At 40.2% G+C, this 26,104-nt stretch overlaps 1 protein-coding gene across 1 annotated transcript in view; it reads left to right on the forward strand.

The window, feature by feature from the left end:
* LOC105026825 (heterogeneous nuclear ribonucleoprotein L-like) overlaps positions 1-26,104 on the forward strand; it is a 75,802-nt gene that overhangs the window by 45,458 nt on the left and 4,240 nt on the right. Inside the window, exons 3-12 of the mRNA XM_010898564.3 lie at positions 1,440-1,677; positions 2,230-2,315; positions 4,630-4,726; positions 4,852-4,924; positions 14,942-15,013; positions 17,036-17,253; positions 21,013-21,134; positions 24,078-24,279; positions 24,880-24,937; positions 25,395-25,493. Of these exons, the coding sequence (XP_010896866.2) occupies positions 1,440-1,677; positions 2,230-2,315; positions 4,630-4,726; positions 4,852-4,924; positions 14,942-15,013; positions 17,036-17,253; positions 21,013-21,134; positions 24,078-24,279; positions 24,880-24,937; positions 25,395-25,493 (1,265 nt within the window). The remainder of the gene's footprint in view (positions 1-1,439; positions 1,678-2,229; positions 2,316-4,629; positions 4,727-4,851; positions 4,925-14,941; positions 15,014-17,035; positions 17,254-21,012; positions 21,135-24,077; positions 24,280-24,879; positions 24,938-25,394; positions 25,494-26,104) is intronic.

Raw genomic sequence — 26,104 nt, forward strand, 5'->3', positions numbered from 1 at the left:
TTTCAAATCTGAAATGCTGGATTACTGGACCAAAAATTTAGAAAACCTTGTCACTGTCCAATTGCCAGATGCAAACAGTTTGCAGTTACGTTTCCATCATTTTGCAGAGGCTCTTATCCATCTATTACATTATCATTATATATTGGCCACTTTGCACCCATTATTGTATTTCTCATCTTCTTACAGTCTAAGCTGATTTAAATGGTCCATAAAAACTGTTTATGAAGCTGACTACCTTTTACCAAAAATACAGTGGGGAGAACAAGTATTTGATACAATGCCGATTTTGCATGTTTTCCCACTTAGAAAGCATGTAGAGGTCTGTCATTTTTATCATAGGTACTCTTCAACTGTGAGTGACGGAATCGTCCTGTCCCCTTTGCAGAAAAGCATCCCCAAAGAATTATGTTTCCACCTCCATGCTTCACGGTTGGGATGGTGTTCTTGAGGTTGTACTCATCCTTCTTCTTCCTCCAAACATGGCGAGTGGAGTTTAGACCAAAAAGCTCTATTTTTGTCTCATCAGACCACATGACCTTTTCCCATTCCTCCTCTGGATCATCCAGATGGTCATTGGCAAACTTCAGACGGGCCTGGACATGCGCTGGCTTGAGCAGGAGGAACTTGCGTGTGCTGCAGGATTTTTATCCATGTCGGCATAGTGTGTTACTAATGGTTTTCTTTGAGTCTGTGGTCCCAGCTCTCTTCAGGTCATTGACCAGGTCCTGCCGTGTTGTTCTGGGCTGATCCCTCACCTTCCTCATGATCATTGATGCCCCACGAGGTGAGATCTTGCATGGAGCCCCAGAACGAGGGAGATTGACCGTCATCTTGAACTTCTTCCATTTTCTAATAATTGCGCCAACAGTTGTTGCCTTTTCACCAAGCTGCTTGCCTATTGTCCTGTAGCCCATCCCAGCCAATTTGATTCCTGATGTCCTTACACAGCTCTCTGGTCTTGGCAATTGTGGCTAGGTTGGAGTTTGTTTGATTGAGTGTGTGGACAGGTGTCTTTTATACAGGTAACTGTTCAAACAGGTGCAGTTAATACATGTAATGAGTGGAGAACAGGAGGGCTTCTTAAAGAAAAACGAACAGGTATGTGAGAGCCGGAATTCTTACTGGTTGGTAGGTGATCAAATACTTATGTCATGCAAAAAAATGCAAATTAATTATTTAAAAATCATACAATGTGATTTTCTGGATTTTTGTTTTAGATTCCGTCTCTCACAGTTGAAGTGTAGCTATGATAGAAATGACAGACCTCTACATGCTTAATAAGTAGGAAAACCTGCAGTGTATCAAATACTTGTTCTCCCCACTGTACATCTGTCCAAATGCTTTTGAATTTCACTGTAGATACAGTTCAAAAGTGTCAGCAGAGATGAGCAGATATTGATAATACTTTTTGTGTTTTTGTCACTTTCTTCCTGGGTCAGCTACGTCATGATGATGCCATTCAAGCGGCAGGCGCTGGTGGAGTTTGAAGCCATGGAGAGTGCCGACCAGTGTGTAACATGCGGTGCCAATGAAGTTGTTTGCATAGCCGGCCAGCAGGCCTTCTTCAACTACTCAACCAGCAAGAGAATCACACGGCCAACTAACGCAGACGACCCTAATAGCGGGAACAAAGTCCTTCTCCTCTCCATTCAGAACCCCCTTTACCCTATCACTACTGTAAGTATGTGAATGTCGTGACGTTAGTTCAATTCAGAGGTTTACAATATTTAGTCCAAAATTTTTTATATTTAGTCCCAAGCCTGGCAACTTTAATTCAAAACTGCATTCAAATAGTGAAGATTATTAAACGTAATACTATTAAAAAAGGGCTATAGAACATTATGCTTTTCAAGTTACCCTGCTTGGGTGGTTGTGTCCTTTTGGCCAACAGCATCTTTTCAGAACACTGACTTGATTATAATAGACCAATGACTGATCATCTGGGTAAAGTGCTTGACTATCATATCAGCCAATATGGTATGCAAATGCATTCTCAAATTTGTTTTGTAACGGTCTCATGATCTGCCTGAGCAGTTCAATGGCCAAATTTGACTTAGGAAAATAAATTCTAAAAAAGTAAAAATGAATGCACATAGTGATATAGCAGACATAACGTGAGTATTCAAAGAAAAAGGTTGCCTTCAACGACTAAGCTTTTAGGAAACCGAGTTTAGTCGTTTCGTTGTTCATTACAAAATCAGTCAGAACCTTATTGTTGCTATCTTCTAGGATGTCCTCTACACGGTCTGCAATCCCATAGGCAATGTGCTGCGGATCGTCATCTTCAAACGCAATGGAATCCAGGCCATGGTGGAATATCCTTTCTGGAGTCAAGCTGGGCTACTGCAGGCTTGTGTCTTTGTGTCTGAATGTGTGTCCAGAGGATTCATGTACTGTGGGTGATCCAGGCAACTGTCTCTGTAAGTGCTTTTGTGTAATTCTGTGTCCCTCTCTCCACAAACACGCGCACACGCACTCTGAAGTCCTGTTAAGGCCAGTGAAATGAGCTTCCAGCCTCTAACATATGAGCAAACGCCGGCACCATCAGGTGTTTACTTCTATGAGAACGCCTTCAGTCATCTCCCATTAGGAGACACCCATCTCATCAATATCATGCACCAGGAGTGTGTGTGTTTGTGGGATAGAGAGAAAACGTGTATGTGTGTGCATGCATGTGTATGTGTGTGTCTGTCGCTGAGAGACAGTCATCCATATTTGATGAAGGGCCCTCTCATCCACTTGGAGTGTTGCTTATGCTGATCGAGCGCTCTTGACGACCCAGTTGAGTGGAGTGGGTTCTGTCCCTCTCCTCTCAACCTTTTTACAGCCTCTATGTACGTGTGTGTGTGTGTGCATGTTTTGTGTGTGTGTGTGTTTTGTGTGGGTGCGTTGGCACGTGTATCCTTAGAGACAAGTACTGTATGAAATGCCCCAAAATATTTCTCTATTGTTGTTTGCATCTCATTATTTAACAGTATGGGTTAGAGGCCTAATTTCAAATCACTTTTAATTACACAAACCATATAACAGATTAACAACTTAACTTATTATAACCATGCTGTGTTGTTCTGGAGAGTGACAACATTTGTGTTTGCATTTATTTTATTATGGAAGGGCTGGTACTTAGTTCATAATCATTTTGAATATATATTTTTCAGGTATTACTGCTTAATTGATATAGACAGTGACAACATAAGAGGAGACAGTTTTACTTGAATTTGGAGTGGGCCTAGAACACTGGACATCCCCGAGCCAATAGTTCATAGTCATTTGATAGTTCATAGTAAGTCTGTTGTTTCCTTATTGCCACAATGCAATGGACATCTTTTTAAATGTACACTCTCAAGTTATTTCACTTTGTCCACTAAGTGGCTCCTTATGTGATTAATGTACTGCTATTAGGTTGTGGAAGTCCTTAATAGATGTATAACACTGCCGTTAAAGGGATTCCATAATAATTTTTGCCTGATTTTCACCCACATTTAGAAAAATGCCGTATGGGGCTCCCTGGGAGCAGTTAGGGGCTTACAGTCTTGTTTAGGAGCAGAACGACAGACTTCTCACCTTACTGGCTCAGGGATTTAATCCTATTACCTTTGGTTACTGACCCAACACTACTTGTTCAACAAGCTACCTCCTGGCATTCTAGGAGTAGATGCTGGCCAACTGACACTCAAAAGATGAGACTGTTGCTCTGGTTTGCACAAGATAGATGCTTAAATCTGTATTATTGCTGCTGGGATATTGTCACCACGGCAGTGCAGGTTTCTAAGTCACTCAGTGTTGCACATGGCTTTGATTTGATAATTTGTGTCTATTGTGTGTGTATTCCACTGGGAGAGCCATACCTCCATATATGGTAGCTTAATCAAGTTTTTTGTCTAGAAACTCAGGTAGCTTGAAGTTGAAGACAATATGTCACCCTTTAATTAGTCAATCCTTCAGTTTTAATTCTGTTATATTAGCAAGGCAATTGTGGATGTTTTTCTGGTCTCATGCTCTTAAAGTTCCTTTTACTTTTACTACCAAATATGCATAACAATCTATTTGTCTGCTTTGGAACCAGAGCAGCTCAATTAGATTTCATGATGGTTGGAGACCACTCAGTGTGACTGTGCTTTAGGGTAGCTGTAATCTGCCTAGTCACTCACTGCCTATAAGATTACAGAAAATAGGACTTTATTTAAATGCTCTTAAACAAATCTTACCTTCCTCAGAGACTAATCACTAATCTGATACAACAAGACCGGGTCGAGTCCCATTCAAATGATTCCTTTCTCTCTTCTTTAGCACTGATCTGACTTGAATGGATCAATATAAGTCTACATTCTATCGCACCAATTTTGCCATGTCAGATCATTGATTGATTTCAAGGAAGTAAAGATGATGTAACCTATACCCGTCCTGAAACTACTGAGCTGACACAAATGCTCTGGAGTACAATTACATTGGGCTGACTGACTTGACAGTGTTCGAAGAGCCTTCGTCATCTGCAGTGTGGCCTGCTCCATTTCCTCTGTTAGTGCCTTCTGGTCATTGTGATTCAACACTCATCTACTCTGTTTGCCATACAATGTTTCAAATTCCCCTGAGAACCTCCTGGTTGCTCATCCTTAATGGTGTCGCCACGTTCGAAACGATTGAAAACGCCCAGAAGGCAAAATCGGCTCTCAACGGAGCCGACATATACGCTGGCTGCTGCACCCTGAAGATCGAATACGCTCGGGTAAACGCACACACGCACACTCACAAACCCACATACACACACACAGTGCTCACACACACTCCACCAGGATCCCTGTGGACCCCTAACACACATGCAGCGGTGCTCTGCTCTCTCTCCCCGTGCAGCCCACGCGACTCAACGTCCTCCGCAACGACAACGACAGCTGGGACTACACTAAGCCCTTTCTCGTCAGGCGAGGTACGATATGTCTTTCCTTCACCCGTGGAGGTCATCTAGCCCCAGGGGTTGTATTCATCAGGTGGCAAACAGAAGCAAACGGGCTGGAACTAGGAGGTTTAATGTTTTATTAAGATCTCCCGTTAGCTACCGCCAAAAGCAGCAGCTTCTTTCTGGGGACCACATAAAAGATTCCGTACTGCAAAACACTCTTAAACAAGTACAGTATAAACACAGAACCACGTACTGGTGTCAACCAAATAGGTCCAGATGTAGAAGAGAATGCTAAGAAAGATTTTCTGCTAGCATATTTTCAGATGTAATCAAGGCTGTCTCGTGTAGTGGAAAAATTAGAAAGCTTTGTTTACTGTTTTTGCATATGAATTTTATAAATGCACTGACGCATTGGGTCAGTGGCAGCCTACAGGAGTGCGTTCCACCACTATACGTGGTGAAGGGGGCAGTTGTAGCCACAATGCATCGATGCGTCTGTAATTCTTATGCATAGGCAGTAAACAGTAAATGCTTTGAAGTGCTTCTACTACACAAGTGCCGATTTTGCAGGTTTTCACACTTACAAAGCATGTAGAAGTCTGTAATTTGTATCATAGGTACTCTTCAGCTGTGAGTGACAGAATCTAAAACAAAAATCCAGAAAATCACATTGTATGATTTTTAAGTAATTAATTTGCATTTTATTGGAGTGGGTTTATCCCTCACTATACTTGATGAAGGGGGCATTTGTAGCCACAATGCATCGATGCGTCTGTAATTCTTATGCATAAGCAATAAACAGTAAAAGCTTTGGAGTGCGTCTACTACATAAGTGCCTTGATTTACCCTGAAAGTACCCCATGGATGAATCAAAATGCTTGTCTTTTGTTTCTCCACAGAACTACGTATATTTAGAAAGACATTACAGAACAACTTTTTTCTGATTCAAAAGATTTTCAACTTCTCTCCATCGCGTGCTCTGATGAATATGGCCCCGATTTTTGTATCTCTGTGCACCTTAGTGTCCATGGTTTGTGTGTCACTTCTGTTTTCACCAAGAACTGAAATGAAAATATGGTGATCAGAGCAACCCTCACATCCCTAGCCATGTTGTCATTGTCAAACCATTTTGAAAACACTTTCAACCTTCACACTCCTACAGACACGTAATCAGTTGAAATGGGCTGTGACAAGAAATGAGTTCCGCCATTCTGGTTTTACATTTGTTTCTTAAACAGTGGCCATGAATCTCAATTTCCCAGTCTGTCTGTTAGTTTTTTATTCAACATCATTCCTCAGTCCTGTCTATGCCTAGTCTTTCTTTACCTTAAATTACAACCCCCCCACCCCCGAAAAAAAAACACTTTTTATAAAATGTTATCTTGCAGTCAGAATCAGAAATGATTCTGATACTTTTATAAGAACATGTTATCTTTTAGTCAGAATCCTAGTTATATATAGGTATCCTGTTTGAGGTAATAGTCAACAGACAAGATTTTGTTGATTGCATGTATGCCACCACTTCCTGTGCTTATAGTAGTGTTATAGCTTGCTTATAGTGAATAATAGAGTGATTAGTGGCTACATGGTCATCGCCATTACTATTATATTGTAGTCAAATGGGCAGGATTTTCAATGTCAATAGCTGACCCCTACTATTGAACCTTTTGGAGTAATGTTCAATTGGATCATCAGGGGAGCCAATTGTGAAGAAGAAAAATGTATTTCAAAATGGAGATTGCCTCCTTTGTGTTGCCTGTGCACTCACAGATGCCGTAATGTAAGCTACGGTATGTAGGGATTCCTGCTCTATCATTTTCTGAGCTTGCTGTTACTAGAGCGCCCCCTACTGCTCATTGTGGCAGGTCTATGTGGGTATTGGAGCTTTGTCACTATTGGGCAGTGCCTTCGCCTTCTAACCATGTATGGTAACTAACACCAAACGTATCTTTATCTTAAAAGGGTTGTTCACCCACATTACAAGTTCCATGTAATCCACAGTCCAGATTTTTTCATTTAAAGGAACATGTTCCATATTAAGTATTTATCATTTAAAATTATTTTAAATGATGAATACTTAATATAGAATTCATCATTAGAAATAATTTAAAATGATGAATACTTAATATGGAAGATGTCTCTACATCTGATTAAAGTCCTGATGTTGTATACATAATCTAAAAAGGAATGTGGATGGTATTTGTGAGGATAATTAACAGATATATGTGCCTCCACTTCTATCAATCTGTCCTTGAACAAAGCTTTGAAAAAAAACATGTTTTTGCTATACAGCCAGTCCCTTATGCTGTGTTGATGCTCAAACCTAGGATTTGTCAGTATCCAGTGGTCAACATAACATGGATAACATGGATGGGGTTATTTGTAATCTCCCCCGAAGCTATTTTCATCTTTCTTTTTTTACTGTCCCTCAATTGGTTAAAAAAAACATCATAATCAATTCATAACTGAAGTTGACTTTTCTGAGCCTTCCTTTTTCCTTTGTGTAGCCAATAAATCAACACATTTAATTGATTGATTTGATCTTCTGAAATTATGCCTTTGAATAATTCAAATATTTTTTTCCTGCTTTTGTTTGATCTTGAAGCTGCATAACAGACCACAGAAAGGATGGTTATTTAAATGCAATGTCCCCACACCAACATCAGTCATGCCATCATTGCAGTATATATGCAGGAGATATTTTTCCAATGATCAAATGAAGTACTGTACAGCGCAGTACTGGGGAAAAAAACATCTAACAGGAGAGTACCCCTCACAGGTTTGATTTTACTTTTCACATTGTTAAGCCAGGGGACACTTATTGTAAATTTCTTAAAAAATATACCTTTGTTGGAAGGAATAAGGAAAGGAAAGCTTCCTGTCACGTTTGTGGTAGGACACAAAGGGTGGAAGTAATCCGTGGTTTTAATGAAAAAGAAAAAACCAAAAGCCGCAACCAGTGCCTGGAGGGCATCACATACGAAACAAAACCAAAATGAACCACACGGGTGTGGCCTCACATAGAACATAAATAGGGTCCCCAATTGGAGGCAACGATCTACACCTGCCTCCAATTGGGGAGACCAAACTGGCTAGAGGTGGCTAGAGGCACCACCTTCTGCCCTGTCCTGACTATAGCACCAGCCCAGTGCAGAGATGGCTAGGGGCATAGCCAGGACGTGACATTTCCCCTCTCTGATGCAATAACAAATTATTTTAACGTTCCGACAGAATCTAAACTGTCTTTACTAGGCCAATAAGTCAAACACTGTAAGTAGACTGTTTGTATAGGATTTAATGAAGGTATTTGGAGTGATGGCCAGCTAGGACTCAAATCTCCAATAACAAAAAGACATACAAAGGCATATTTGGATTACAAATGGTTATAAGTGTGGCCTACAATGATGCAAAACACATAACTCACAGGAATGGTTTTGGATCAAAATAAAATGAATGTTAAATGAATTCCAACCTTGGGCTCTCAATTTCACACTTTCATTAAAGATTTAGACTACACCAATGGAACGTGTACAGTATTTGGCCAAAATGAAGGTACTTTATTTTTTTGTAATTTGGTGAGTTGATCTCACCCCCACCAACACTGGATTCAAACCATCCAGGTTAATTTGCACAAACAAATAATGCCCCTGGGCATTGTCACTATAGCCAAAGTACATATTTCAATTACTTTGTCGATTTTTGTGAAAATCATCAATGAGTTGATAGATAGCAACCAGGCAAAGCAACCCTTGTCTGATATTAACACTACAAAAACCCAGACAGTGCTGAGTCATTTCGAGACCTTGAGTCATTGTCGGTATGCTGCAACCAGGATTTTTACTCAGTATTTGGATTGGTTGAACGGGCGTCAGCATTATACATTCCTCCATTCACTGACCATTTAGATTCATATCTCTTTTCTTTTTTATCTGTGGCGCAACATCCTGGGAACAAGGTAACATCTGTTCAACCAAACATGGTCTGTGATACAACTGTAGTAATGTTATTTCTATAATTGTTGTGAATGGGAGGTCGCTGTCAGGGTTTTCCATTCAGGATAATACATATATTCTCATCTCTAGCTCATTTATCACTAGAACCGCCAAATGCCTACGCCAATTGGCCTTTGAGTTTGAAATTCAAATAAAACTGCCATTTTGAAAGCTACACCCTCCTCCTTCCATGACTTTTCCTACATAGGCGTATATTACATTGTTCCGTTGTCAGAATTCTAAACTCACAAACAGAAAACTATTTTGAGACTACTTACATGTTTTTTTGACCCAGTATTCTGACTTAATATGCCAAAAGCACATGCCACTTAGTGTTGGTACCCAGGCAGCCGCTAATGGTACCCAGGCGCTAATCACCCCTCACTGAATGCATGACGTCAATGGATGAATGGGCAATAGTCCCAGATGAATGATCAGACTTGGTTGAATTTGAATTCACTTACAAATGAAATACCTGATTTCCATGACCAACAAATTAATTAGGCTATTATTAGAACGTAATACAAACAATATTGGCTACCAGACGATTCGACATCAACTCGATAGCACCACTAGAACCCCCGGGAGAGTCCTGCAAAGACCACCTGTTTTTGTAGCCTATTCATTTGGAAAAATGAATATTTTTTTTTAGATAATTTATTCATGTCACCTATAGACAAACCGTATATATCTCTAATCTAGCAGACTAGAGCTATGCAGTGGCATGAAAAGCAACTTGATAGCCCCACTAGAACCCCCGGGAGAAACATGCAAAACATCCTGTTTACATAGCCTATTCATTTTGAGAAATGGAGAAATGGACTCCTCGGTTTTTAATAACTTATGTCACCTACAGTGGATATAAAAAGTCTACACACCCCTGTTGCCAGGTTTTTGGGATGTAAAAGAATGAGACAAAGATAAATCATGTCAGAACTTTTTCCACTCATAATGTGACCTATAATGTGAACAATTAAATTGAAAAACAAACTGAAATGTTCGAGGGGGAAAAATGAAATAAAAACCTTACAATAACCTGGTTGCATGTGTGCACACCCTCTTATACCTGGGGATGTGGCTGTGTTCAGAATTAACCAATCACATTCAGACTCATGTTAAATAGAAGTCATTACACACCTGCCATCATTTAAAGTGACTCTGATTAATCACAAATATAATTCAGCTGTTCTAGTAGGATTTTCCTGACATTTTCTTAGTTGCATCTCTGAGCAAAAGCCATGGTCTGCAGAGAGCTTCCAAAGCATCAGAGGGATCTCATTGTTGAAAGATATCAGTCAGGAGAAGGGTGCAAAATAATTTCCAAAGCATTAGACATACCATGGAACACATTGAAGACAGTCATCATCAGTGGAGAAAATATAGCACAACAGAGACATTACCAAGAACTGGACGTCCCTCCAAAATTGATGAAAAAACTGGTCAGGGAGGCTTCCAAGAGGCCTACAGCAACATTAAAGGAACTGCAGGAATATCTGGCAAGTACTGGCTGTGTGCTACGTGACAACAATCTCCCGTATTCTTCATATGAATGGGCTATGGGGTAGGGTGACAAGACGGAAGCCTTTTCTTACAAAGAAAACATCCAAGGCCAAAAGCATGTGGGAAAATGTGTTATGGCCTGATGAAACCAACGTTGAACTTTTTGGCCATAATTCCAAAAGGTATGTTTTGCGCAAAAATAACACTGCACATCACCAGAAGAAGATTAACATTTTGGAATGGCCCAGCCAGAACCCAGACCTGAATCTAATTGAACATCTGTGGGGTGATCTAAAGAGGGCTGTGCCCAAGAGATGTCCTCGCAATCTGACAGATTTGGAGCACTTTTGAAAAGAAGAGTGGGCAAATATTGCCACGTCAAGATGTGCCGTGCTAATAGACACCTACCCAAAAAGACTGAGTGCTGTAATAACACCAAAAGGTGCTTCAACAAAGTATTAGTTTAAGGGTGTGCACACTTATGCAACCAAGTTATTGTGAGTTGAAATATATATTTTTTTCTTTCAATTGAATTATTCACGTTATAGGTCATATTAAAGGTAGAAAAAGTTCTGACATGATTTATCTTTTTCTCATTATTTTATTTCACAGGAACCTGGCATTTAACCGGGGTGTGTAGACTTTTTATATCCACTGTATAGACAATTCATGTCACCTATAGATTGGCTGTGTAATTTTCATTTTGTACATTTGTATGGCTTCATCTGAAAATGAAATGAAAATTCTTAGAAATTATTGTTCTTTGTATTCTTTTCTTTTTTCATATGATAAGACCTTGAGGAATACAAACACATTCTTGTTTTCTTCACAAACAAACCATTTTTTTTATTTATAATTTTTTTTATTATTCTATATAGTTTGATAATGTCCCAGTTACAGTCCAGTGCTCTGGCTGGATAGTGATGCTGTGGAGGAGAATGTGTATGCTAATAGGGACGATTCATATGCAAATGACGCCAAACAGCATTTGGCTCCGGCGGATACTGGGGGTCTGAAAGGCCTGGTGTTTCTAGTGTTATGGAAGAATGTTCCTATTTGAAGAGTAACACATTAACATGATGCAGTAATTATAATAACAATAAGCATTTGTGCCAGTTTTTATTGAAATTCAGTGGGTACTAAGGCATCATAGGGCAAATGAAAATAAAGTTAAGGGAACATGTTACCCTGGAAACATAAGGTTGAGAGAACACATGGTTGAAACATAGGTTGAGAGAACACAGGGTTGACAGAACACATGGTTGAAACATAGGTTGAGAGAACACAGGGTTGACAGAACACATGGTTGAAACATAGGTTGAGAGAACACAGGGTTGACAGAACACGTGGTTGAAACATAGGTTGAGAGAACACATGGTTGAAACATAGGTTGAGAGAACACATGGTTGAAACATAGGTTGAGGGAACAGAGCAGATCCAGAGAAAGGCCTGCCGTGTGTGACTTTGGCTTGATTAAACTCCTGTTGGACCCTGTGATTGATGCATCAGGCCTGGTTCCCATTCTCTCTGCACAAATGGAGGGTAAACAGTGTCTTATCATCCACAAGCCATGGCTGCTTTCCAATCGATTGCCTTGCCGTGTGTTGGATTTGAAGGTCTGTTTGACTGACGTCCTCAAGGATATGTTGGCGTGGAGTCGAAGATGTGTGGTCAGCTTCCAAAGGTTTTTATTGACCAAACAAGCAACTCTAAAAAACAAGAGGTTGGAAGTAAAATGCTTAAGTGAAAAAAGCTGAAGCCATAAAGCATACAAAGAACTGAAATTGTACAATAACCTATAATCTTCTAGCGACAGTACATTTTTGTATTCAGGCTGCATTTGGTGGGAAATGATATAAATGTATGCTTCTGGTGGTTAATGGTAGTTGTTCGTGAAACATTTTGTTTTAAATAATCTTAATCAAAATCTAATACTGTAGTCGTTTTAAAATGTCTTAAAAACAATTGCTCAGTCTTTTGTACTTCTAGTACATGACCTGGAAACACAGTTTAGAAAGTCTGTTCATACCTACAGGGCATGTATCCTAAACAGTGACATGAGAGGAGCATGGTGCCTGTGTTGCAGCCATACCTTAGCCCTTAGCTGTAAGTACACTATTTGCTGTGCTATAGTGTTTTATTTATTGATTCCCTAAGAACTGCCGGGTTTACCTGGGCTTAGACAGTACAATTTGCATTTAAATATGAATTTTGACAGTTCTGTGCTTCTGTAGATTTAGCTCAAAATTTTGGGATATTATAATTGTCAGAGGCCCTTCTTTCTCTCCCATTCACATTCTCCCCCTATATCCTCCCTCTACTGCTCTTTCCCTCCCTCCATATAATCTCCTCCCTTACTCTCTCTCTCTCTCATTCTCTCTATCCCTTCATCTCTGTACTACTCCCCTCCCCTTTTTCTCTGTGCCGCTCTGTCAGGTGGGTGAGAGGCCTGTCAGCTTAGCACAAGCATGAAGGTCATTCCTCTCCTCTCATTTAATCCCCCTTTCCCCTTCTCCCTTTATGGTTTCTGTACAAATATGGCGAGCCACCAATGCCCACCGTTTCCAGTAACTGCTCGTTTTGTACCAATTAGCTTAGCTCTGCATGAGCTCCATTCCCTGTGGCCCGCAGGAGCCGATGAGAGGAAGGCGTATGAGTCTTTTTTGAACTATTTTCGTTTCACCTTTCAGTTGTGTCCACGTGAGCTACGCTCGTTTCCACCCGCTTCGCTGAAATAAGACTTTGCAGTTAAGTAAGAATGATCTGAGGCATTTGGAGTTGTCTGTGCATTTGAGGAAAGACGCATACACGCCCATACATGCGTCCAACAGCATGGGCACAAAAACGCAAAAACACCAACATGGCTTTTCCACCGCAGGTACAGCCTGTCTCAATTTTGAGAGTAGTCAGGCATACACAATTCACTCTGGTCCTTAGGTGAACTGGCTTTGCTTTGTTGCTGGCTATGCATCTGTCAATAAAGGAGAATTTATTATTTTACAACATGATGTTTGACTGACCCTGAGTGTATTATATAGGACTAGACCAATACCTCACTTTATTTCAACACAACACATACGATTTGCTCTACTAAACATGCGGTACCAGTCAAATGTTTGAACACACCAACTGTACTCAACCAAGGGTATTTATTTAGTTTCACTATTTTCCACATTATGGGCATGTTGTGCGACTGAAGAACAAAAAGTTGAATGTCCTACAGTGGCCCAGACAAAATCCTGATCTCAATTCAATTTTATGATTTTGCACTACAAGAATCATCAAACTACAGTAACCTGATCACATTTTTAAGGACCAATGGATGAATATCACTCAACACTGTGTGCAAACTTGTGTATAATTACCAAATCACTAAACGCTTTTATTGGAGTGATGTGACTGTATGAAATACAGATGCGATACTGATGCGAGCAACCTATTTTAATTTTGTATTATCCTTACATAAAATCAATCCTTACATAAAACCAAATTCACCATACTAGAATGGATTTTGAATGTCAGTGTTTTTAAATGCAAAACCGAAAAAGTTTCAAAGTGTAATTCACTAATATGAGAATTGGTCAAGGATTTGAATACAAGGCACTATGTGCATATTATATTTTCCTATTTTGGTCACGCTCCAGTAAATCACCAGGAATTCAGAAAAAGTATTCCCTGCAAACCACAGATCAAATGTCACTGTAATTGTAAGTTTAAAACAATTCTTGTCATTTTGCAGCATAAAAGTCATTTTGCAGCATAAAAATGTCTACTCGCAACTGCATATTGTTGCCCAGACTTGTTTAATTGTATTCTTTATTGGAACACCTTACATAAACGTAATTATATTCCATATGTTCGGTCTTAGTTTGACACCAGCTACAGTGTGACTAAGTAAGCTGCTTTGGTGGGAAAGATGGGCTAAAAATAAATTTTCTTTGTCCCGTTTGTCCTTTTCCTGGTTCAACGTAAGAAGATTAGGCTTACCTAATATACCCTTTTCATGTCAGTGCGTTTTCCTTACTGTTCGCCATTTCAACCCGAGGCCACTGGACTATAACTGTGACATTTTTACTGCCATTTTAGCACAACCCTGATCACAGAAAAACACAGTTTTTATCATTACTCTGCAATTCAAGCTCACTCAGCCAAAGAAGCAAAATTTGGCTTTCTGCTCAGATACTATATCATTTCAAGTGAAAGACCAAATTGGAGCCAAAAGTGTCTAGCTTTGCTATTATTCCATCTGACAAAAGTAGTTCCTTGTTTTGTTGTTGTACTAAAAGTGTCTAGCAGTGTGCTGTTTTGCTGTTACTGAGCCATATTTGCTGCCAATATATTGTTTTAAGGTTGAAACATTTACACTGGTGTGCAAACACAGCAAATGTGTGAGATTACGTGCGTGTGAGCAAGCTTGTGTTTTAGCATTGAGTGTGGGTGTCAGTGTGTGTATGTTGGTCCTGTGTGCGTGTATGTTGGTCCTGTTGGTTCCCAGTAGTGCTGTCAGTTCACATTTGCTTTATATGCCTGTGTGTTTTTGTCTGTAATGCAGAGCGAGGGAAGGGGCGGCAACGCCAGGCCATTCTGGGAGAGCATCCGTCTTCCTACAGTGACAACGGATATGGTCAGTGGCTCACACCTGCTGCCTTTCTCCCTTTCTGTTTCATGGCATTTTTCTATTACACACACAAACACACACACACACACACAGACACCGATCAGCCGTAGACACAGTTATACACCGATCAGCCATAACATTATGACCACGGACAGGTGAAGTGAATAACACTGATAATCTTGTTATCATGGCACCTGTCATTGGGTGGGATATATTAGGCAACAAGTGAACATTCTGTCCTCAAAGTTGATGTGTTAGAAGCAGGAAAAATTGGCAAATGTAAGGATCAGAGTGACTTTAACAAGGACCAAATTGTGATGGCTAGACGACTGGGTCAGAGCATCTCCAAAACTGCAGCTCTTGTGGGGTGTTTCTGGTCTGTAGTGGTCAGTACCTATCAAAAGTGGTACAAGGAAGGAAAAGCTGTGAACCGGTCATGGGCGGCCAAGGCTCATTGATGCACGTGGGGAGTGAAGAATGGTCCGATCCAACTGACGAGCTACTGCCGCTCAAATTTCTGAAAAGGTTAATGCTGGTACTGATAGAAAGGTATCAGAACACACAGTGCATTGCAGTTTGAATATGGGGCTGCAGAGCCGCAGACCAGTCAGGGTGCCCATGCTGACCCCTGTACTGCTGAAAGTGCCTACAATGGGTACGTGAGCCTCAGAACTGGACCACGGAGCAATGGAAGAAGGTGGCCTGGCCTGATGAATCACATTTCCTTTTACATCATGTGGATGGCCAGGTGCGTGTGCATCGTTTACCTGGAGAACACATGGCACCAGGATGAACTATGGGAAGGAGGCAAGCCGGCGGAGGCAGTGTGATGCTTTGCGCAATGTTCTGCTGGGAAACCTTGGGTCCGGCCATTCATGTGGATGTTACTTTGACACCTACCACCTACCTGAGCATTGTTGCAGACCATGTGCACCCTTTCATGGCAACCGTTTTCTGTGATGGCACTGGCCATTTTCAGCAGAATAATGAGTCCTGCCACAAAGAAAAATTGGTTCAGGAATGGTTTGAGAAACACAACAACGAGTTCAAGGTGTTGACTCCAAATTCCCCTGATCTTAATCCAATCGAGCATTTGTGGGATGTGCTGGACAAACAGGTCCGATCCATGGAGGCCCCACCTCACAACTTAAAGGACTTAAAGGATCTGCTGCTAACGTCTTGGTGCCCGATGCCACAGCACGCCTTCAGAGGTCCAGTGGACCTTCCATTCCATCCAAGGGGGACCTACACAATATTAGGCAGGTGGTCATGATGTTATGGCTGATCGCTGTATCATTGCTCTCATTCTCTTTCGTTTTCCATGTCTCCCACTCATTCTCCCCTTTTCTCTGTCCCTCTTACCATCTAGCACTTTCTCTTTTTCTCAGTCACCTCGCTCTCTTTCCTTTTCTCTTTCTCCCCCTCTCCCCCCACCTCTCCCCCTCTCTCTCTCTTCCACTCCTCTTTTTCTGATTCTGTGCAGCTGTAATTAAGCTCCATCACCCACAGACACTTACAGCTGGAGGAGGTGGGGTAGGGGGATTGATTGTGTGTGCGTCTGAAAGCGTGTGATATGTGACGTGAGCGGCTGCTCTTGAAGGCACTTGGTAATTAGCAAGACCTGCAGGGACACAGGGGTGCAATGATGTAGAAAATGGGCTAAGACTTTTTTTGTACTGCAGGAATTGTTTCTCTCCTTCACCTGGGGGCTGAGGGGGAAGTTGCACTGTCATTTCAACCATGCCCAATAAGGCCATCCTCTGCAGCACCTTTCACATTTTTCTCTCCACTTTCTTTTCTATCTCTACACACACTCTCGCTTAATTTTTGATCTGATCTCACTCCACTCACTTTCTCCTTTTCTCTGTTTTGTCCTCCCCTTATCCACCGCTCAGTTTCGGCAATGGATATATTGCCAGAGCACCATAGAATACTTTTAAAAGAAGTTTTCAAGTACAAAACAACATCATTATAGTAATTATACTAATGCAGATATATCATAACGATCTGCTCTCCCTTTCACACCAGGGTCACACTGCTCGCTGCTGCCCCTTCCAGGCAACAGGTACAAGAGGAGCTCCCCTCACGATACCCAGGAGGTGGTGGCCTACCCTCTGCCTCAAACCTCCTCATACATGGGCCACGCCTCCAGTAGCTCTGTCGCCATGGTGAGCGGGCTGCACCCCGCCAAGATGAACTGCACTCGCATCTTCAATCTCTTCTGCCTCTACGGGAACATCGAGAAGGTCAATGTCAGCGTCTGTTTCCACATGCAATCAAAGCTGCAGTCTGTAATTCCGAAAGCAGTCATTTCACACTAAAAAGGCCAAGTGAGTCATTTTGACTCCAATTTCAATTTAAAATGTAATTATCTCTGCCGTTTTTAAAGTCGTACTGTCCTTGACCTTTCCGCAATAAGTATTTAACAGAGGAATGTTGACAGAATTTTTATTTCACAAACATAAATGTATGTCTTATGTTTATAAACTTTTTGTAGATAGAAACATTCTAGAAATATAAATGATAGTGTTTTTTTGTTGAAATAGCAGTGGACTGGATTCTAACCCATGCTGCTGCCGTATATGTGCACCAGATGCAAAGCTTAGATCACTTGATCATCGGCCAAGGATAAGCAGATTCTGGGGTTTCCTACATTTTCTAAGCAAAAAATATATATAATTGTGTTCTATTAATAGCCATGACCTTCATAAACACAATGAAATGATTACTTTTGAAATAGCATATATTATTTATTTTATACTGTTTAGACAATTACACTATTACAAAATTACTTCTCATTGGGAGAAATGCCTTTCTAGTGTCAAAAGTACATAAATAGATTTCCCATTGCTGGAATTTCCCAATATAAATGCAAGCGTTCAGGGCAGGAATGTGACAGCTAGTGTGAGGGGCTTATGCAATCCAAGCTACCATGGCAATGTTTTTACAGTAGTCACATATTTGGTACATTTCAGTAATACCTGATTTTATTAAATAACTATTTTTAGGTTTTATAATTTTTACTACTACTTGAGTAGTACTGTACTTGAGGAGTCATTAAATAGTTTTGAGAAAGACCAGCTTGCCCATCGGGAAATAGTTCTCTCCAAAATATTGGCCCCCATGGTAAATATGGCACAAATAAGGAAAAAAGTTTACCATAAAAAATAATGGTTGTTTACAGGTTTGGCTGCAGGATGAAATTACTGAGGTGGCATTTCTTATAAATGAGGGGGCATATCTAATTCAAATACCATATGCAGTGAATATGGGAAAACAAAACTGGGGGGGCACAGATTCTGGAGGGACAACGCCCCCTTTTGCACCCCTGTGGCACTGGGCCTGGTTGTTTATAGGCTTCATCTTATATTTTTCAAGTCTTATGTTTTATTGAGGTGATATATATACAGCTCCGTAAAAAATGTAGAGACCACTGCACCTTTTTCTTTCCTTTCCAAAAAAGTCGAAAAGGAAGGTTTTTAGTGTTGAACAGAAGGGTTAAAAGTAAGAGACTACTGCAAATTGAACGCTTCTGTTCCTCACTAAAAACCTTCCTTTTAACCTTTTTTGGAAAGGAAAGAGAAAGGTGCAGTTTTCTCTTATTTTTTCCGGGGCTGTATATATAAAAAAAACTAAATTAAGAGACCACTGCAAAATGATCAGTTTCTCTGGTTTTATAGGTATGTGTTTGAGTAAAATTAACAGTTTGGTTTTATTCTATAAACTACTGACAACATTACTCCCAAATTCCAAATAAAAATATTGTCATTTAGAGTATTTATTTGTAGAAAAAAACAACTGGTCAGAATAACCAAAAAAATACGTATTGTTTTCAGACCTCAAATAATGCAAAGAAAACAAATTCATATTAAGTTTTCAACAACAAAATACTAATGTTTTAACTTTGTGTTCAGAAACAAATATTTGGGGGAATAACCCTGATTTTTTTTAATCCCAACTTTCATGTGTCTTGGCATGCACTCCACCAGTCACATTACTGTTGGGTGACTTTATGCCACTCCTGGCACAAACATTTAAGTAGCTCAGTAGCTTGTGACCATCCATCTTCCTCATGATCAAATTCCAGAGGTTTTCAATGGGGTTCAGGTCTGGAGATGGGGCTGGCCATGACAGGGTCTTGATCTGGTTGTCCTCCATCCACACTTTGATTGACCTGGCTGTGTGGCATGGAGCATTGTCCTACTGGAAAAAAAACTATTCTCAGAGTTGGGGAACATTGTCAGAGCAAAAAAGAAAGGAAGCAGGTGTTCTTCCAGGATAACCTTTATTCATGTGTCCTTCACAAAGACAAATCTGCCCGATTCCAGCCTTGCTGAAGCATCCCTAGGCCATTACCGATCCTCCACCATATTTCACAGTGGGTGCGAGACAGTGGGGTTGTAGGCCTCTCCAGGTCTCTAACCATTAGACGACCAGGTGTATGGCAAAGCTGAAAATATGACTCGTCAGAGATGATGACCTTACTCAATTCCTCTACGGTCCAATCCTTACTGTCTTTTGCAAACTTCAGCCTGGCTCTTTTATGCTTCTCATTGATGAAGGGCTTTTTTCTAGTTTTGCACAACTTCAGCCCTGCCCCTAGGTGCCTGTTTCGAACCGTCATCACGGTTCACTTCACCCCAGCTGCTGTTTGCCATTCTTTTTTTAGGTCACTTGATGTCATCCTACGGTTGTTGAGTGACATTTGAATGGGTTGACAGTCCTCTCGGTCAGTGGACAGTTGTTTTCATCCTCTGCCAGTCTGTAGCTTTGTTGTCCCCAATGTCTGTTGCTTGACCTTGTTCTTATGAACCGCCGTCTTTGAAATTTTCCGGATAGAAGCAACCTGATGCTCACTGTATCCTTCTGCCAGTAAAGCCAGAATTGAACCCTTTTCCTCATTCAAAGCTTTTGTCATGCTGATTAGTTATTTTATTATATAAAATTGCACTGTTTTTGCCATCCAGCTGGTCCTATTACAAGAGGATAGTGATGACCACAGCAGTGGTTTGTATACTTATCCTTGTTAAATTAGATTTGGTTCAGGTAATCACCTAATCAGTACCTCATGAAGTAAAATGAGGTGTGCCTGTGTTGGAATTTAACAGACACTGGAATGGAATGGCTGCCATACATGTAGAGTTATTTTTTCCAGAGCTGTATATATAAAAATCTAAAAGAAAATATTATTGTGCCAAGGATAACAGCACTGAATCTTCTACATTGTTTGATGAGCTGAGAGAACACATATCTAGGAGTCTGAGACCATTTATCTGTGCAGAATGGCTCCATAGTCCTTGGTCCTCCTCTTCAAGTCAATTTGAGGTCAGGAGACTGGGATGGACATTGCAAATTTAGATTTTGATATAAATGTGCAATTTTTGTGTGGATATGGAAGAATCCTTGGGATCATTGTCCTGCTAGATGATTCAACAATAACACAGTTTTAACCTATAAATCCAGGCAGACAGGCACTTGTCAGAGTCCATGATCACTATCCTAACGTTTCCAAGGCCTTTACAACATCACATTTCCACCACCTTTCTTGATAGCTTTTCACAAATCCTGTGGAACAATAATATTAAAATAAATATTTGTATTAATATTTATATTTGGTAGAGCCATTAAACCCATCAACAGCATCCACCAAATATGAATGTGTGGGGGTTGAATACATTTACCTTGCAATAATCTATTATGAATTTCAGTGTTTTAAAATATTCAAACAGAACAACATTTCACTGTTCTATTTGTAATTCAGTAATTTGAGAGAATTGGTTAGGGGCCTGAATGCTTTTTCCAAGGCACTCTATTTTCGGTGTTGGTAATATAATTACCTGGGGTGAAATTCCCCCTGCTTATAGGTCTTTCACTCACCCAATCCTGTCCATTTCTGCTCCCCACCACCACTTTGTCTATGGACAAGTTCACCTTAGACCTAGTATTATATGATATTGTCTTTGTGGATTCCAAGTGCTGATATTTGGTCATGTTCTCTCCCACAGGTGAAATTTATGAAAAGTGTCCCAGGCACTGCGCTGGTAGAGATGGGAGATGAGTACGCTGTGGACCGGGCCATCACACACCTGAACAGCATCAAGGTGTTCAGCAAGAGGCTCAACGTCTGGTAAGGAAGCAGCATGTTTCGCCACGTTACAGAAATGTTGCGTAATGATTTGTAGACCAGGAATTCTTGAAGTTTTTGAACCCATGCTTTTACTAAGCAACAGAAACACTTTTTGTTCTCCTGAGCGACTTAACAATAAGGGTTAATGTACCTTGCTTAATGCACAATAACATACATTTTCACCTTGTCTGCTCATGGATACAAATCAGCGGTTTTTCCATTACTAGCCTAACAGTAATTGGCCCCACGCTGTTACAACTAGGCCAATTGTGATTTTCTTGTTTGACTTTTATATCGTCAGCAAATGGAAGGCGAAAACGTTGTACGATATCATAGTCAAATAATAGATTTACATTTCAGTTAATTTTACGTTAAAACAGCTATCATCATCATCAATCTGTTGCTTTGCAAGTTTAGGTTTTGCTATCTTCAAAGCATAATTTTTTTAAATTTCATGTTATTAAGGACAGGAGACACTCTAAGGCTTTTCTTGCGTCAACAGCGTTGATTGTTCAAAGGCTATTTAGGGCCTTGCGTTGCCTTGTCCTGTAGAATTGACTGCCTCCATCCATCAGAATAATTAATCGCCTTGGCTGCTAGATCTGGTTCAGAGGGGGCTTCGTTCAGCTTAGCTGCGCTCAAACCCAGCCACAAGGATTTCAAACAGCATCTCATTATGTTGGCCAACGATACACCACCAACCATTTCCTTATCCTTCCACAACTCCCAACCAGAAGCATCCAATGGCTGCACAGCTGATGAGAAAGCAATAATTCAACACAGGGTTTTTAATGTGCTATACGTGGTGAAAAATATTAATTTGTAGCAATTCATTGATATTTATTACACATTCTAGATTTGAGAAACAACTCATATATATTACAAATTCCAGGGGGAATTTTCCCATAGATGCTGATGAAAAATTAATTTATCCTCACAAATACCAAACCATCTGTGGTAGAAATGCAACACTGATGCAAGGTCTCTGTTTAGTTTCACTTTATGCAAAGTTATAGCATGAATGATTTCTTATCATTTTAGCGTGTTACCAACTATAGCTCCTTTAGGCTTTTGCATGAGAATGCATCACATGTAAAAAATCTGAAGGGCATTTTTATAAAACTCCTATCCCTCATTGGGAGTAATTCTTTTAGACATCACTAAGTCGATATCTATCCTAACCTCTTGCTATTTTATCCCCTGAGAGACCGTTTTTATTTGAGGCTCAGACATGATTTTTCCATTTACCGTTTACTATTTTTCTCTCGTTTCATCCAGTGCATTGGCCTCATAAATAAATACATATATACAGTTGATATGAGAAATTCATCTCGGTTTTTCAAGATAACTTATTCATGTCACCTATAGACAAACCTTATACAGTGGATATAAAAAGTCTACATACCCCTGTTAAAATGCCAGGTTTTTGGGATGTGAAAGAAAGGTCAGAAATGTCTACACCTTTAATGTGACCTATAATTTGAAAATTTTTATTGAAAAACAAACTGAAATCTTCGAGGGTGCGGGGTGAAAAAGAAATACTGTACAATGACCTGGTTACATAAGTGTGCACCCCCTCTTATTACTGGGGATGTGGCTGTGTTCAGAATTAACCAATCACATTCAAACTCATGTTAAATAGAAGTCATTAAGCACCTGAAATCATTTAAAGTGACTCTGTTCAGCTGTTCTAGTAGGATTTTCCTGATATTTTCTTAGTTGCATCTCAGAGCAAAAGCCAAAAGTCTGCAGAGAGCATCCAAAGCATCAGAGGGATCTTATTGTTGAAAGATATCAGTCAGGAGAAGTGTTCAAAATAATTTCCAAAGCATTAGATATACACATAACACAGTGAAGACAGTCATCATCAAGTGGAGAAAATATGGCACAACAGAGACATTACCAAGAACAGGACTTAATATGTGAAGAAAACTGTTCAGGGAGCCTTCCAAGACACTTACAGCAACATTAAAGGAACTGCAGGAATTTCTGGCAAGTACTGGCTGTGTGCTACATCTCCTGTATTCTTCATATGAATGGGGTAGGGTGGCAAGACGGAAGTCTTTTCTTACAAAGAAAAACATCCAAGGCCAGCTGAAGTTTGCAAAAACAAACATCAAGTCCCTCAAAAGTACATGGGAAAATGTGTTATGGACTGATGAAACCAAGGTTGAACTTTTTGGCCATCATTCCAAAAGGTATGTTTGGTGCAAAAACAACAGCACATCACCCAAAAAACACCATATCCACAGTGAAGCATGGTGGTGGCAGCATCATGCTTTGGGGCTGTTTTTCTTCAGCTAGAACCGGGGCCTTAGTCAGGGTGGAGGGAATTATGAACAGTTCCAAATACCCGGCAATTCAGGCACAAAATCTTCAGGCATCCGTTAGAAAGCTGAAGATGAAGAGGATGTTTACCTTTCAGCACGACAACGACCCAAAGCACAGCGACACAAATCCACAAAAGCATGGCTTCACCAGAAGAAGATTAACGTTTTGGAATGGCCCAGCCAGAGCCCAGACCTGAATCCAATTGAACATCTGTGGGGTAATCTGAAGAGGGCTGTGCACAGGAGATGTCCTCACAATCTGACAGATTTGGAGTGCTTTTGCAAAGAAGAGTGGGCAAATATTGCCACGTCAAGATGTGCCATGCTAATAGACTGAGTGCTGTAATAAAATCAAAAGACGAGACGTATGCATTAATTGTATAGATTGTTAGTAGATACACTTTCTTGAGTTTCATCCTTATTCTCTATTTCATCTGCACCCACCCTCCCTCACTTATTTTCCTTGTTTTAAATTAATGACAATAATTCAAATAATCACTCTGATATCTGTCTGTCTGTATATCTATCACCTATCCATTTGATTATACGTCCTTCCTTCTATTTTTCTTTTCTCCATTCCTTCCTCCCTGACTCCATCTTTACTTCCCCCTAGTGTGTCTAAGCAGCATGCAGTCATCCCCAGCCAAGTTTTTGAGCTGGAGGACGGTAGTAGCAGCTACAAGGACTTTGCCATGACCCGGAACAACCGCTTCAGCAGCGTAGGCCAGGCATCCAAAAACATCATCCAGCCGCCTGCCGCTGTACTGCATTTTTACAACGTCCCACCCTGCATCACCGAGAACGAGCTCCAGAGGGTGGGTGTGAAGCGGAGGGAGGGGTGGGTACTTGAACCGTAACTAGTGTCTGGGGAGAAGGGAGAAGAGGGTGAAAAGGAAATTAAACCTTTCCTACTGTGAGATTATAGGGTGGTTAACCCTTAGGAAAGCCAGCAATACACACCTGCCGAAAGGGCAAGGAGGACATATGTTAGATTTTCTACGTAGAAATATGTACTTTCGTGGACATTTTTGCAATATGGGTTAGGGTTAGTTATGCATGGTGATGAATCGTCAAGAATCAGTGGAGAATCGGTACTTCTGCCCTTTGGCATTGCAGTTAACCCTAATTGCTCCAGGGTTGCTGTAAGTAATGGCTGTTTTCCCTGGCTTTGACGCCACTTAACATAGGGTGCCTCAGGGAAAGTGGGATTTGCTAAAAATACATTTTCAATTCATGCATATAATATGCAAATAAAGCAAATATAGTCGCCTAATTATTATATCTTTATAGCATTGACCATTTCTGAGTTTTTGTATGTAATATCGCCATCTAGTGTTTACTATATACTCAGAACACTGAGTGAGGCAATGTTGATGCAGTAGCTGAACTTGCTGTTATTTTTGCTGTGTTTTTAGTTATGTACAGAACACGATGTGCCAGGTTTCATCAAGTTCAAAGTCTTCGATGCAAAACGTAAGTGATTCATTGGACTGAGAGTTGACACTCTCATTAATTCCATGCTGTTACTATTCAGAATGCTTAGCTGTTTTTTGTCAATTGTAGCTCTCAGCCAACCTTGATTATAAATGCTATTAATTTGGGATAATATAAGTTATTTAATATATGTAACATATAATATTTTACAACCATTGATATTAATAAAATACTCTGAAAACTTTTTCCATAAATGTTCAGAAATGCTTTATTTCAGAAGATCATTACTAGATCCTTATTAACTGTAAAGTATATCAACAGTTGCATATTCTGAAATAATTATTCATATTTTATAGTGTGTGATCAGGCTTATTCATGGCAGTTACAAAATGCTTATTATTGTTTGTAATTCAACCCATACTAAGCAGTTTCAAAGTGGTTCTCTTCAAATCACTGTATCTCCAAGTTGGCTGATGTCTCTCCCTCTTCCTTCTAGCCAGCTCCAAAACAATCTCAGGCTTATTAGAATTTGACAACAAGACACACGCTGTTGAGGTTCTAACGGTTCTCAACCACCACCAGATCAGAATACCAAGTGAGTACAGTATACTTTTCAGAGTGAATTACATAAATAATGTCTGCTTCAATGACAGATAAGGTATTACCTGCAGATGATTGAGTGTGAATGTTCGATTCCGGGGACCAACCATACATTTAGGTTTGGAAATATTTGGACAAATGACAACAAAATTCATAGTTTTGGCTCTCTACACCACCACAATGGATTTCAAATGAAACAACAGAGATGCAATTCAAGTGCAGACTTTCAGCTTTAATTCAAGGGGTTGAACAAAAATATTGTGTGAAATTTTAAGGAATTGCAACCATTTTCATACACAAATGCTGGGTTTCCTACTTTGTGATGCTTTGCCAGGCCTTTACTGCAGCTGTCAGTTCTTTTTTGTTCATGGGTCTTTCTGCCTTAAGTTTTGTCTTCAGCAAGTGAAATGCATGCTCGATCAGGTTGAGATCAGGTGATTGATTTGGCCATTGCAGAATATTCCACTTCTTTGCCTTAAAAACACCTGGGTTGCTTTCACAGTATGTTTTGGGTCACTGTCCATCTCTGAAGTGAAGCACTGTTCAGTTAATTTCGCTGAATTTGTCTGAATCTGAGCAGACAATATATGCCTGTACACTTCAGAA

This window comes from Esox lucius, chromosome 9 (assembly GCF_011004845.1).
Source record: "Esox lucius isolate fEsoLuc1 chromosome 9, fEsoLuc1.pri, whole genome shotgun sequence".
NCBI classification, from domain to species: domain Eukaryota; kingdom Metazoa; phylum Chordata; class Actinopteri; order Esociformes; family Esocidae; genus Esox; species Esox lucius.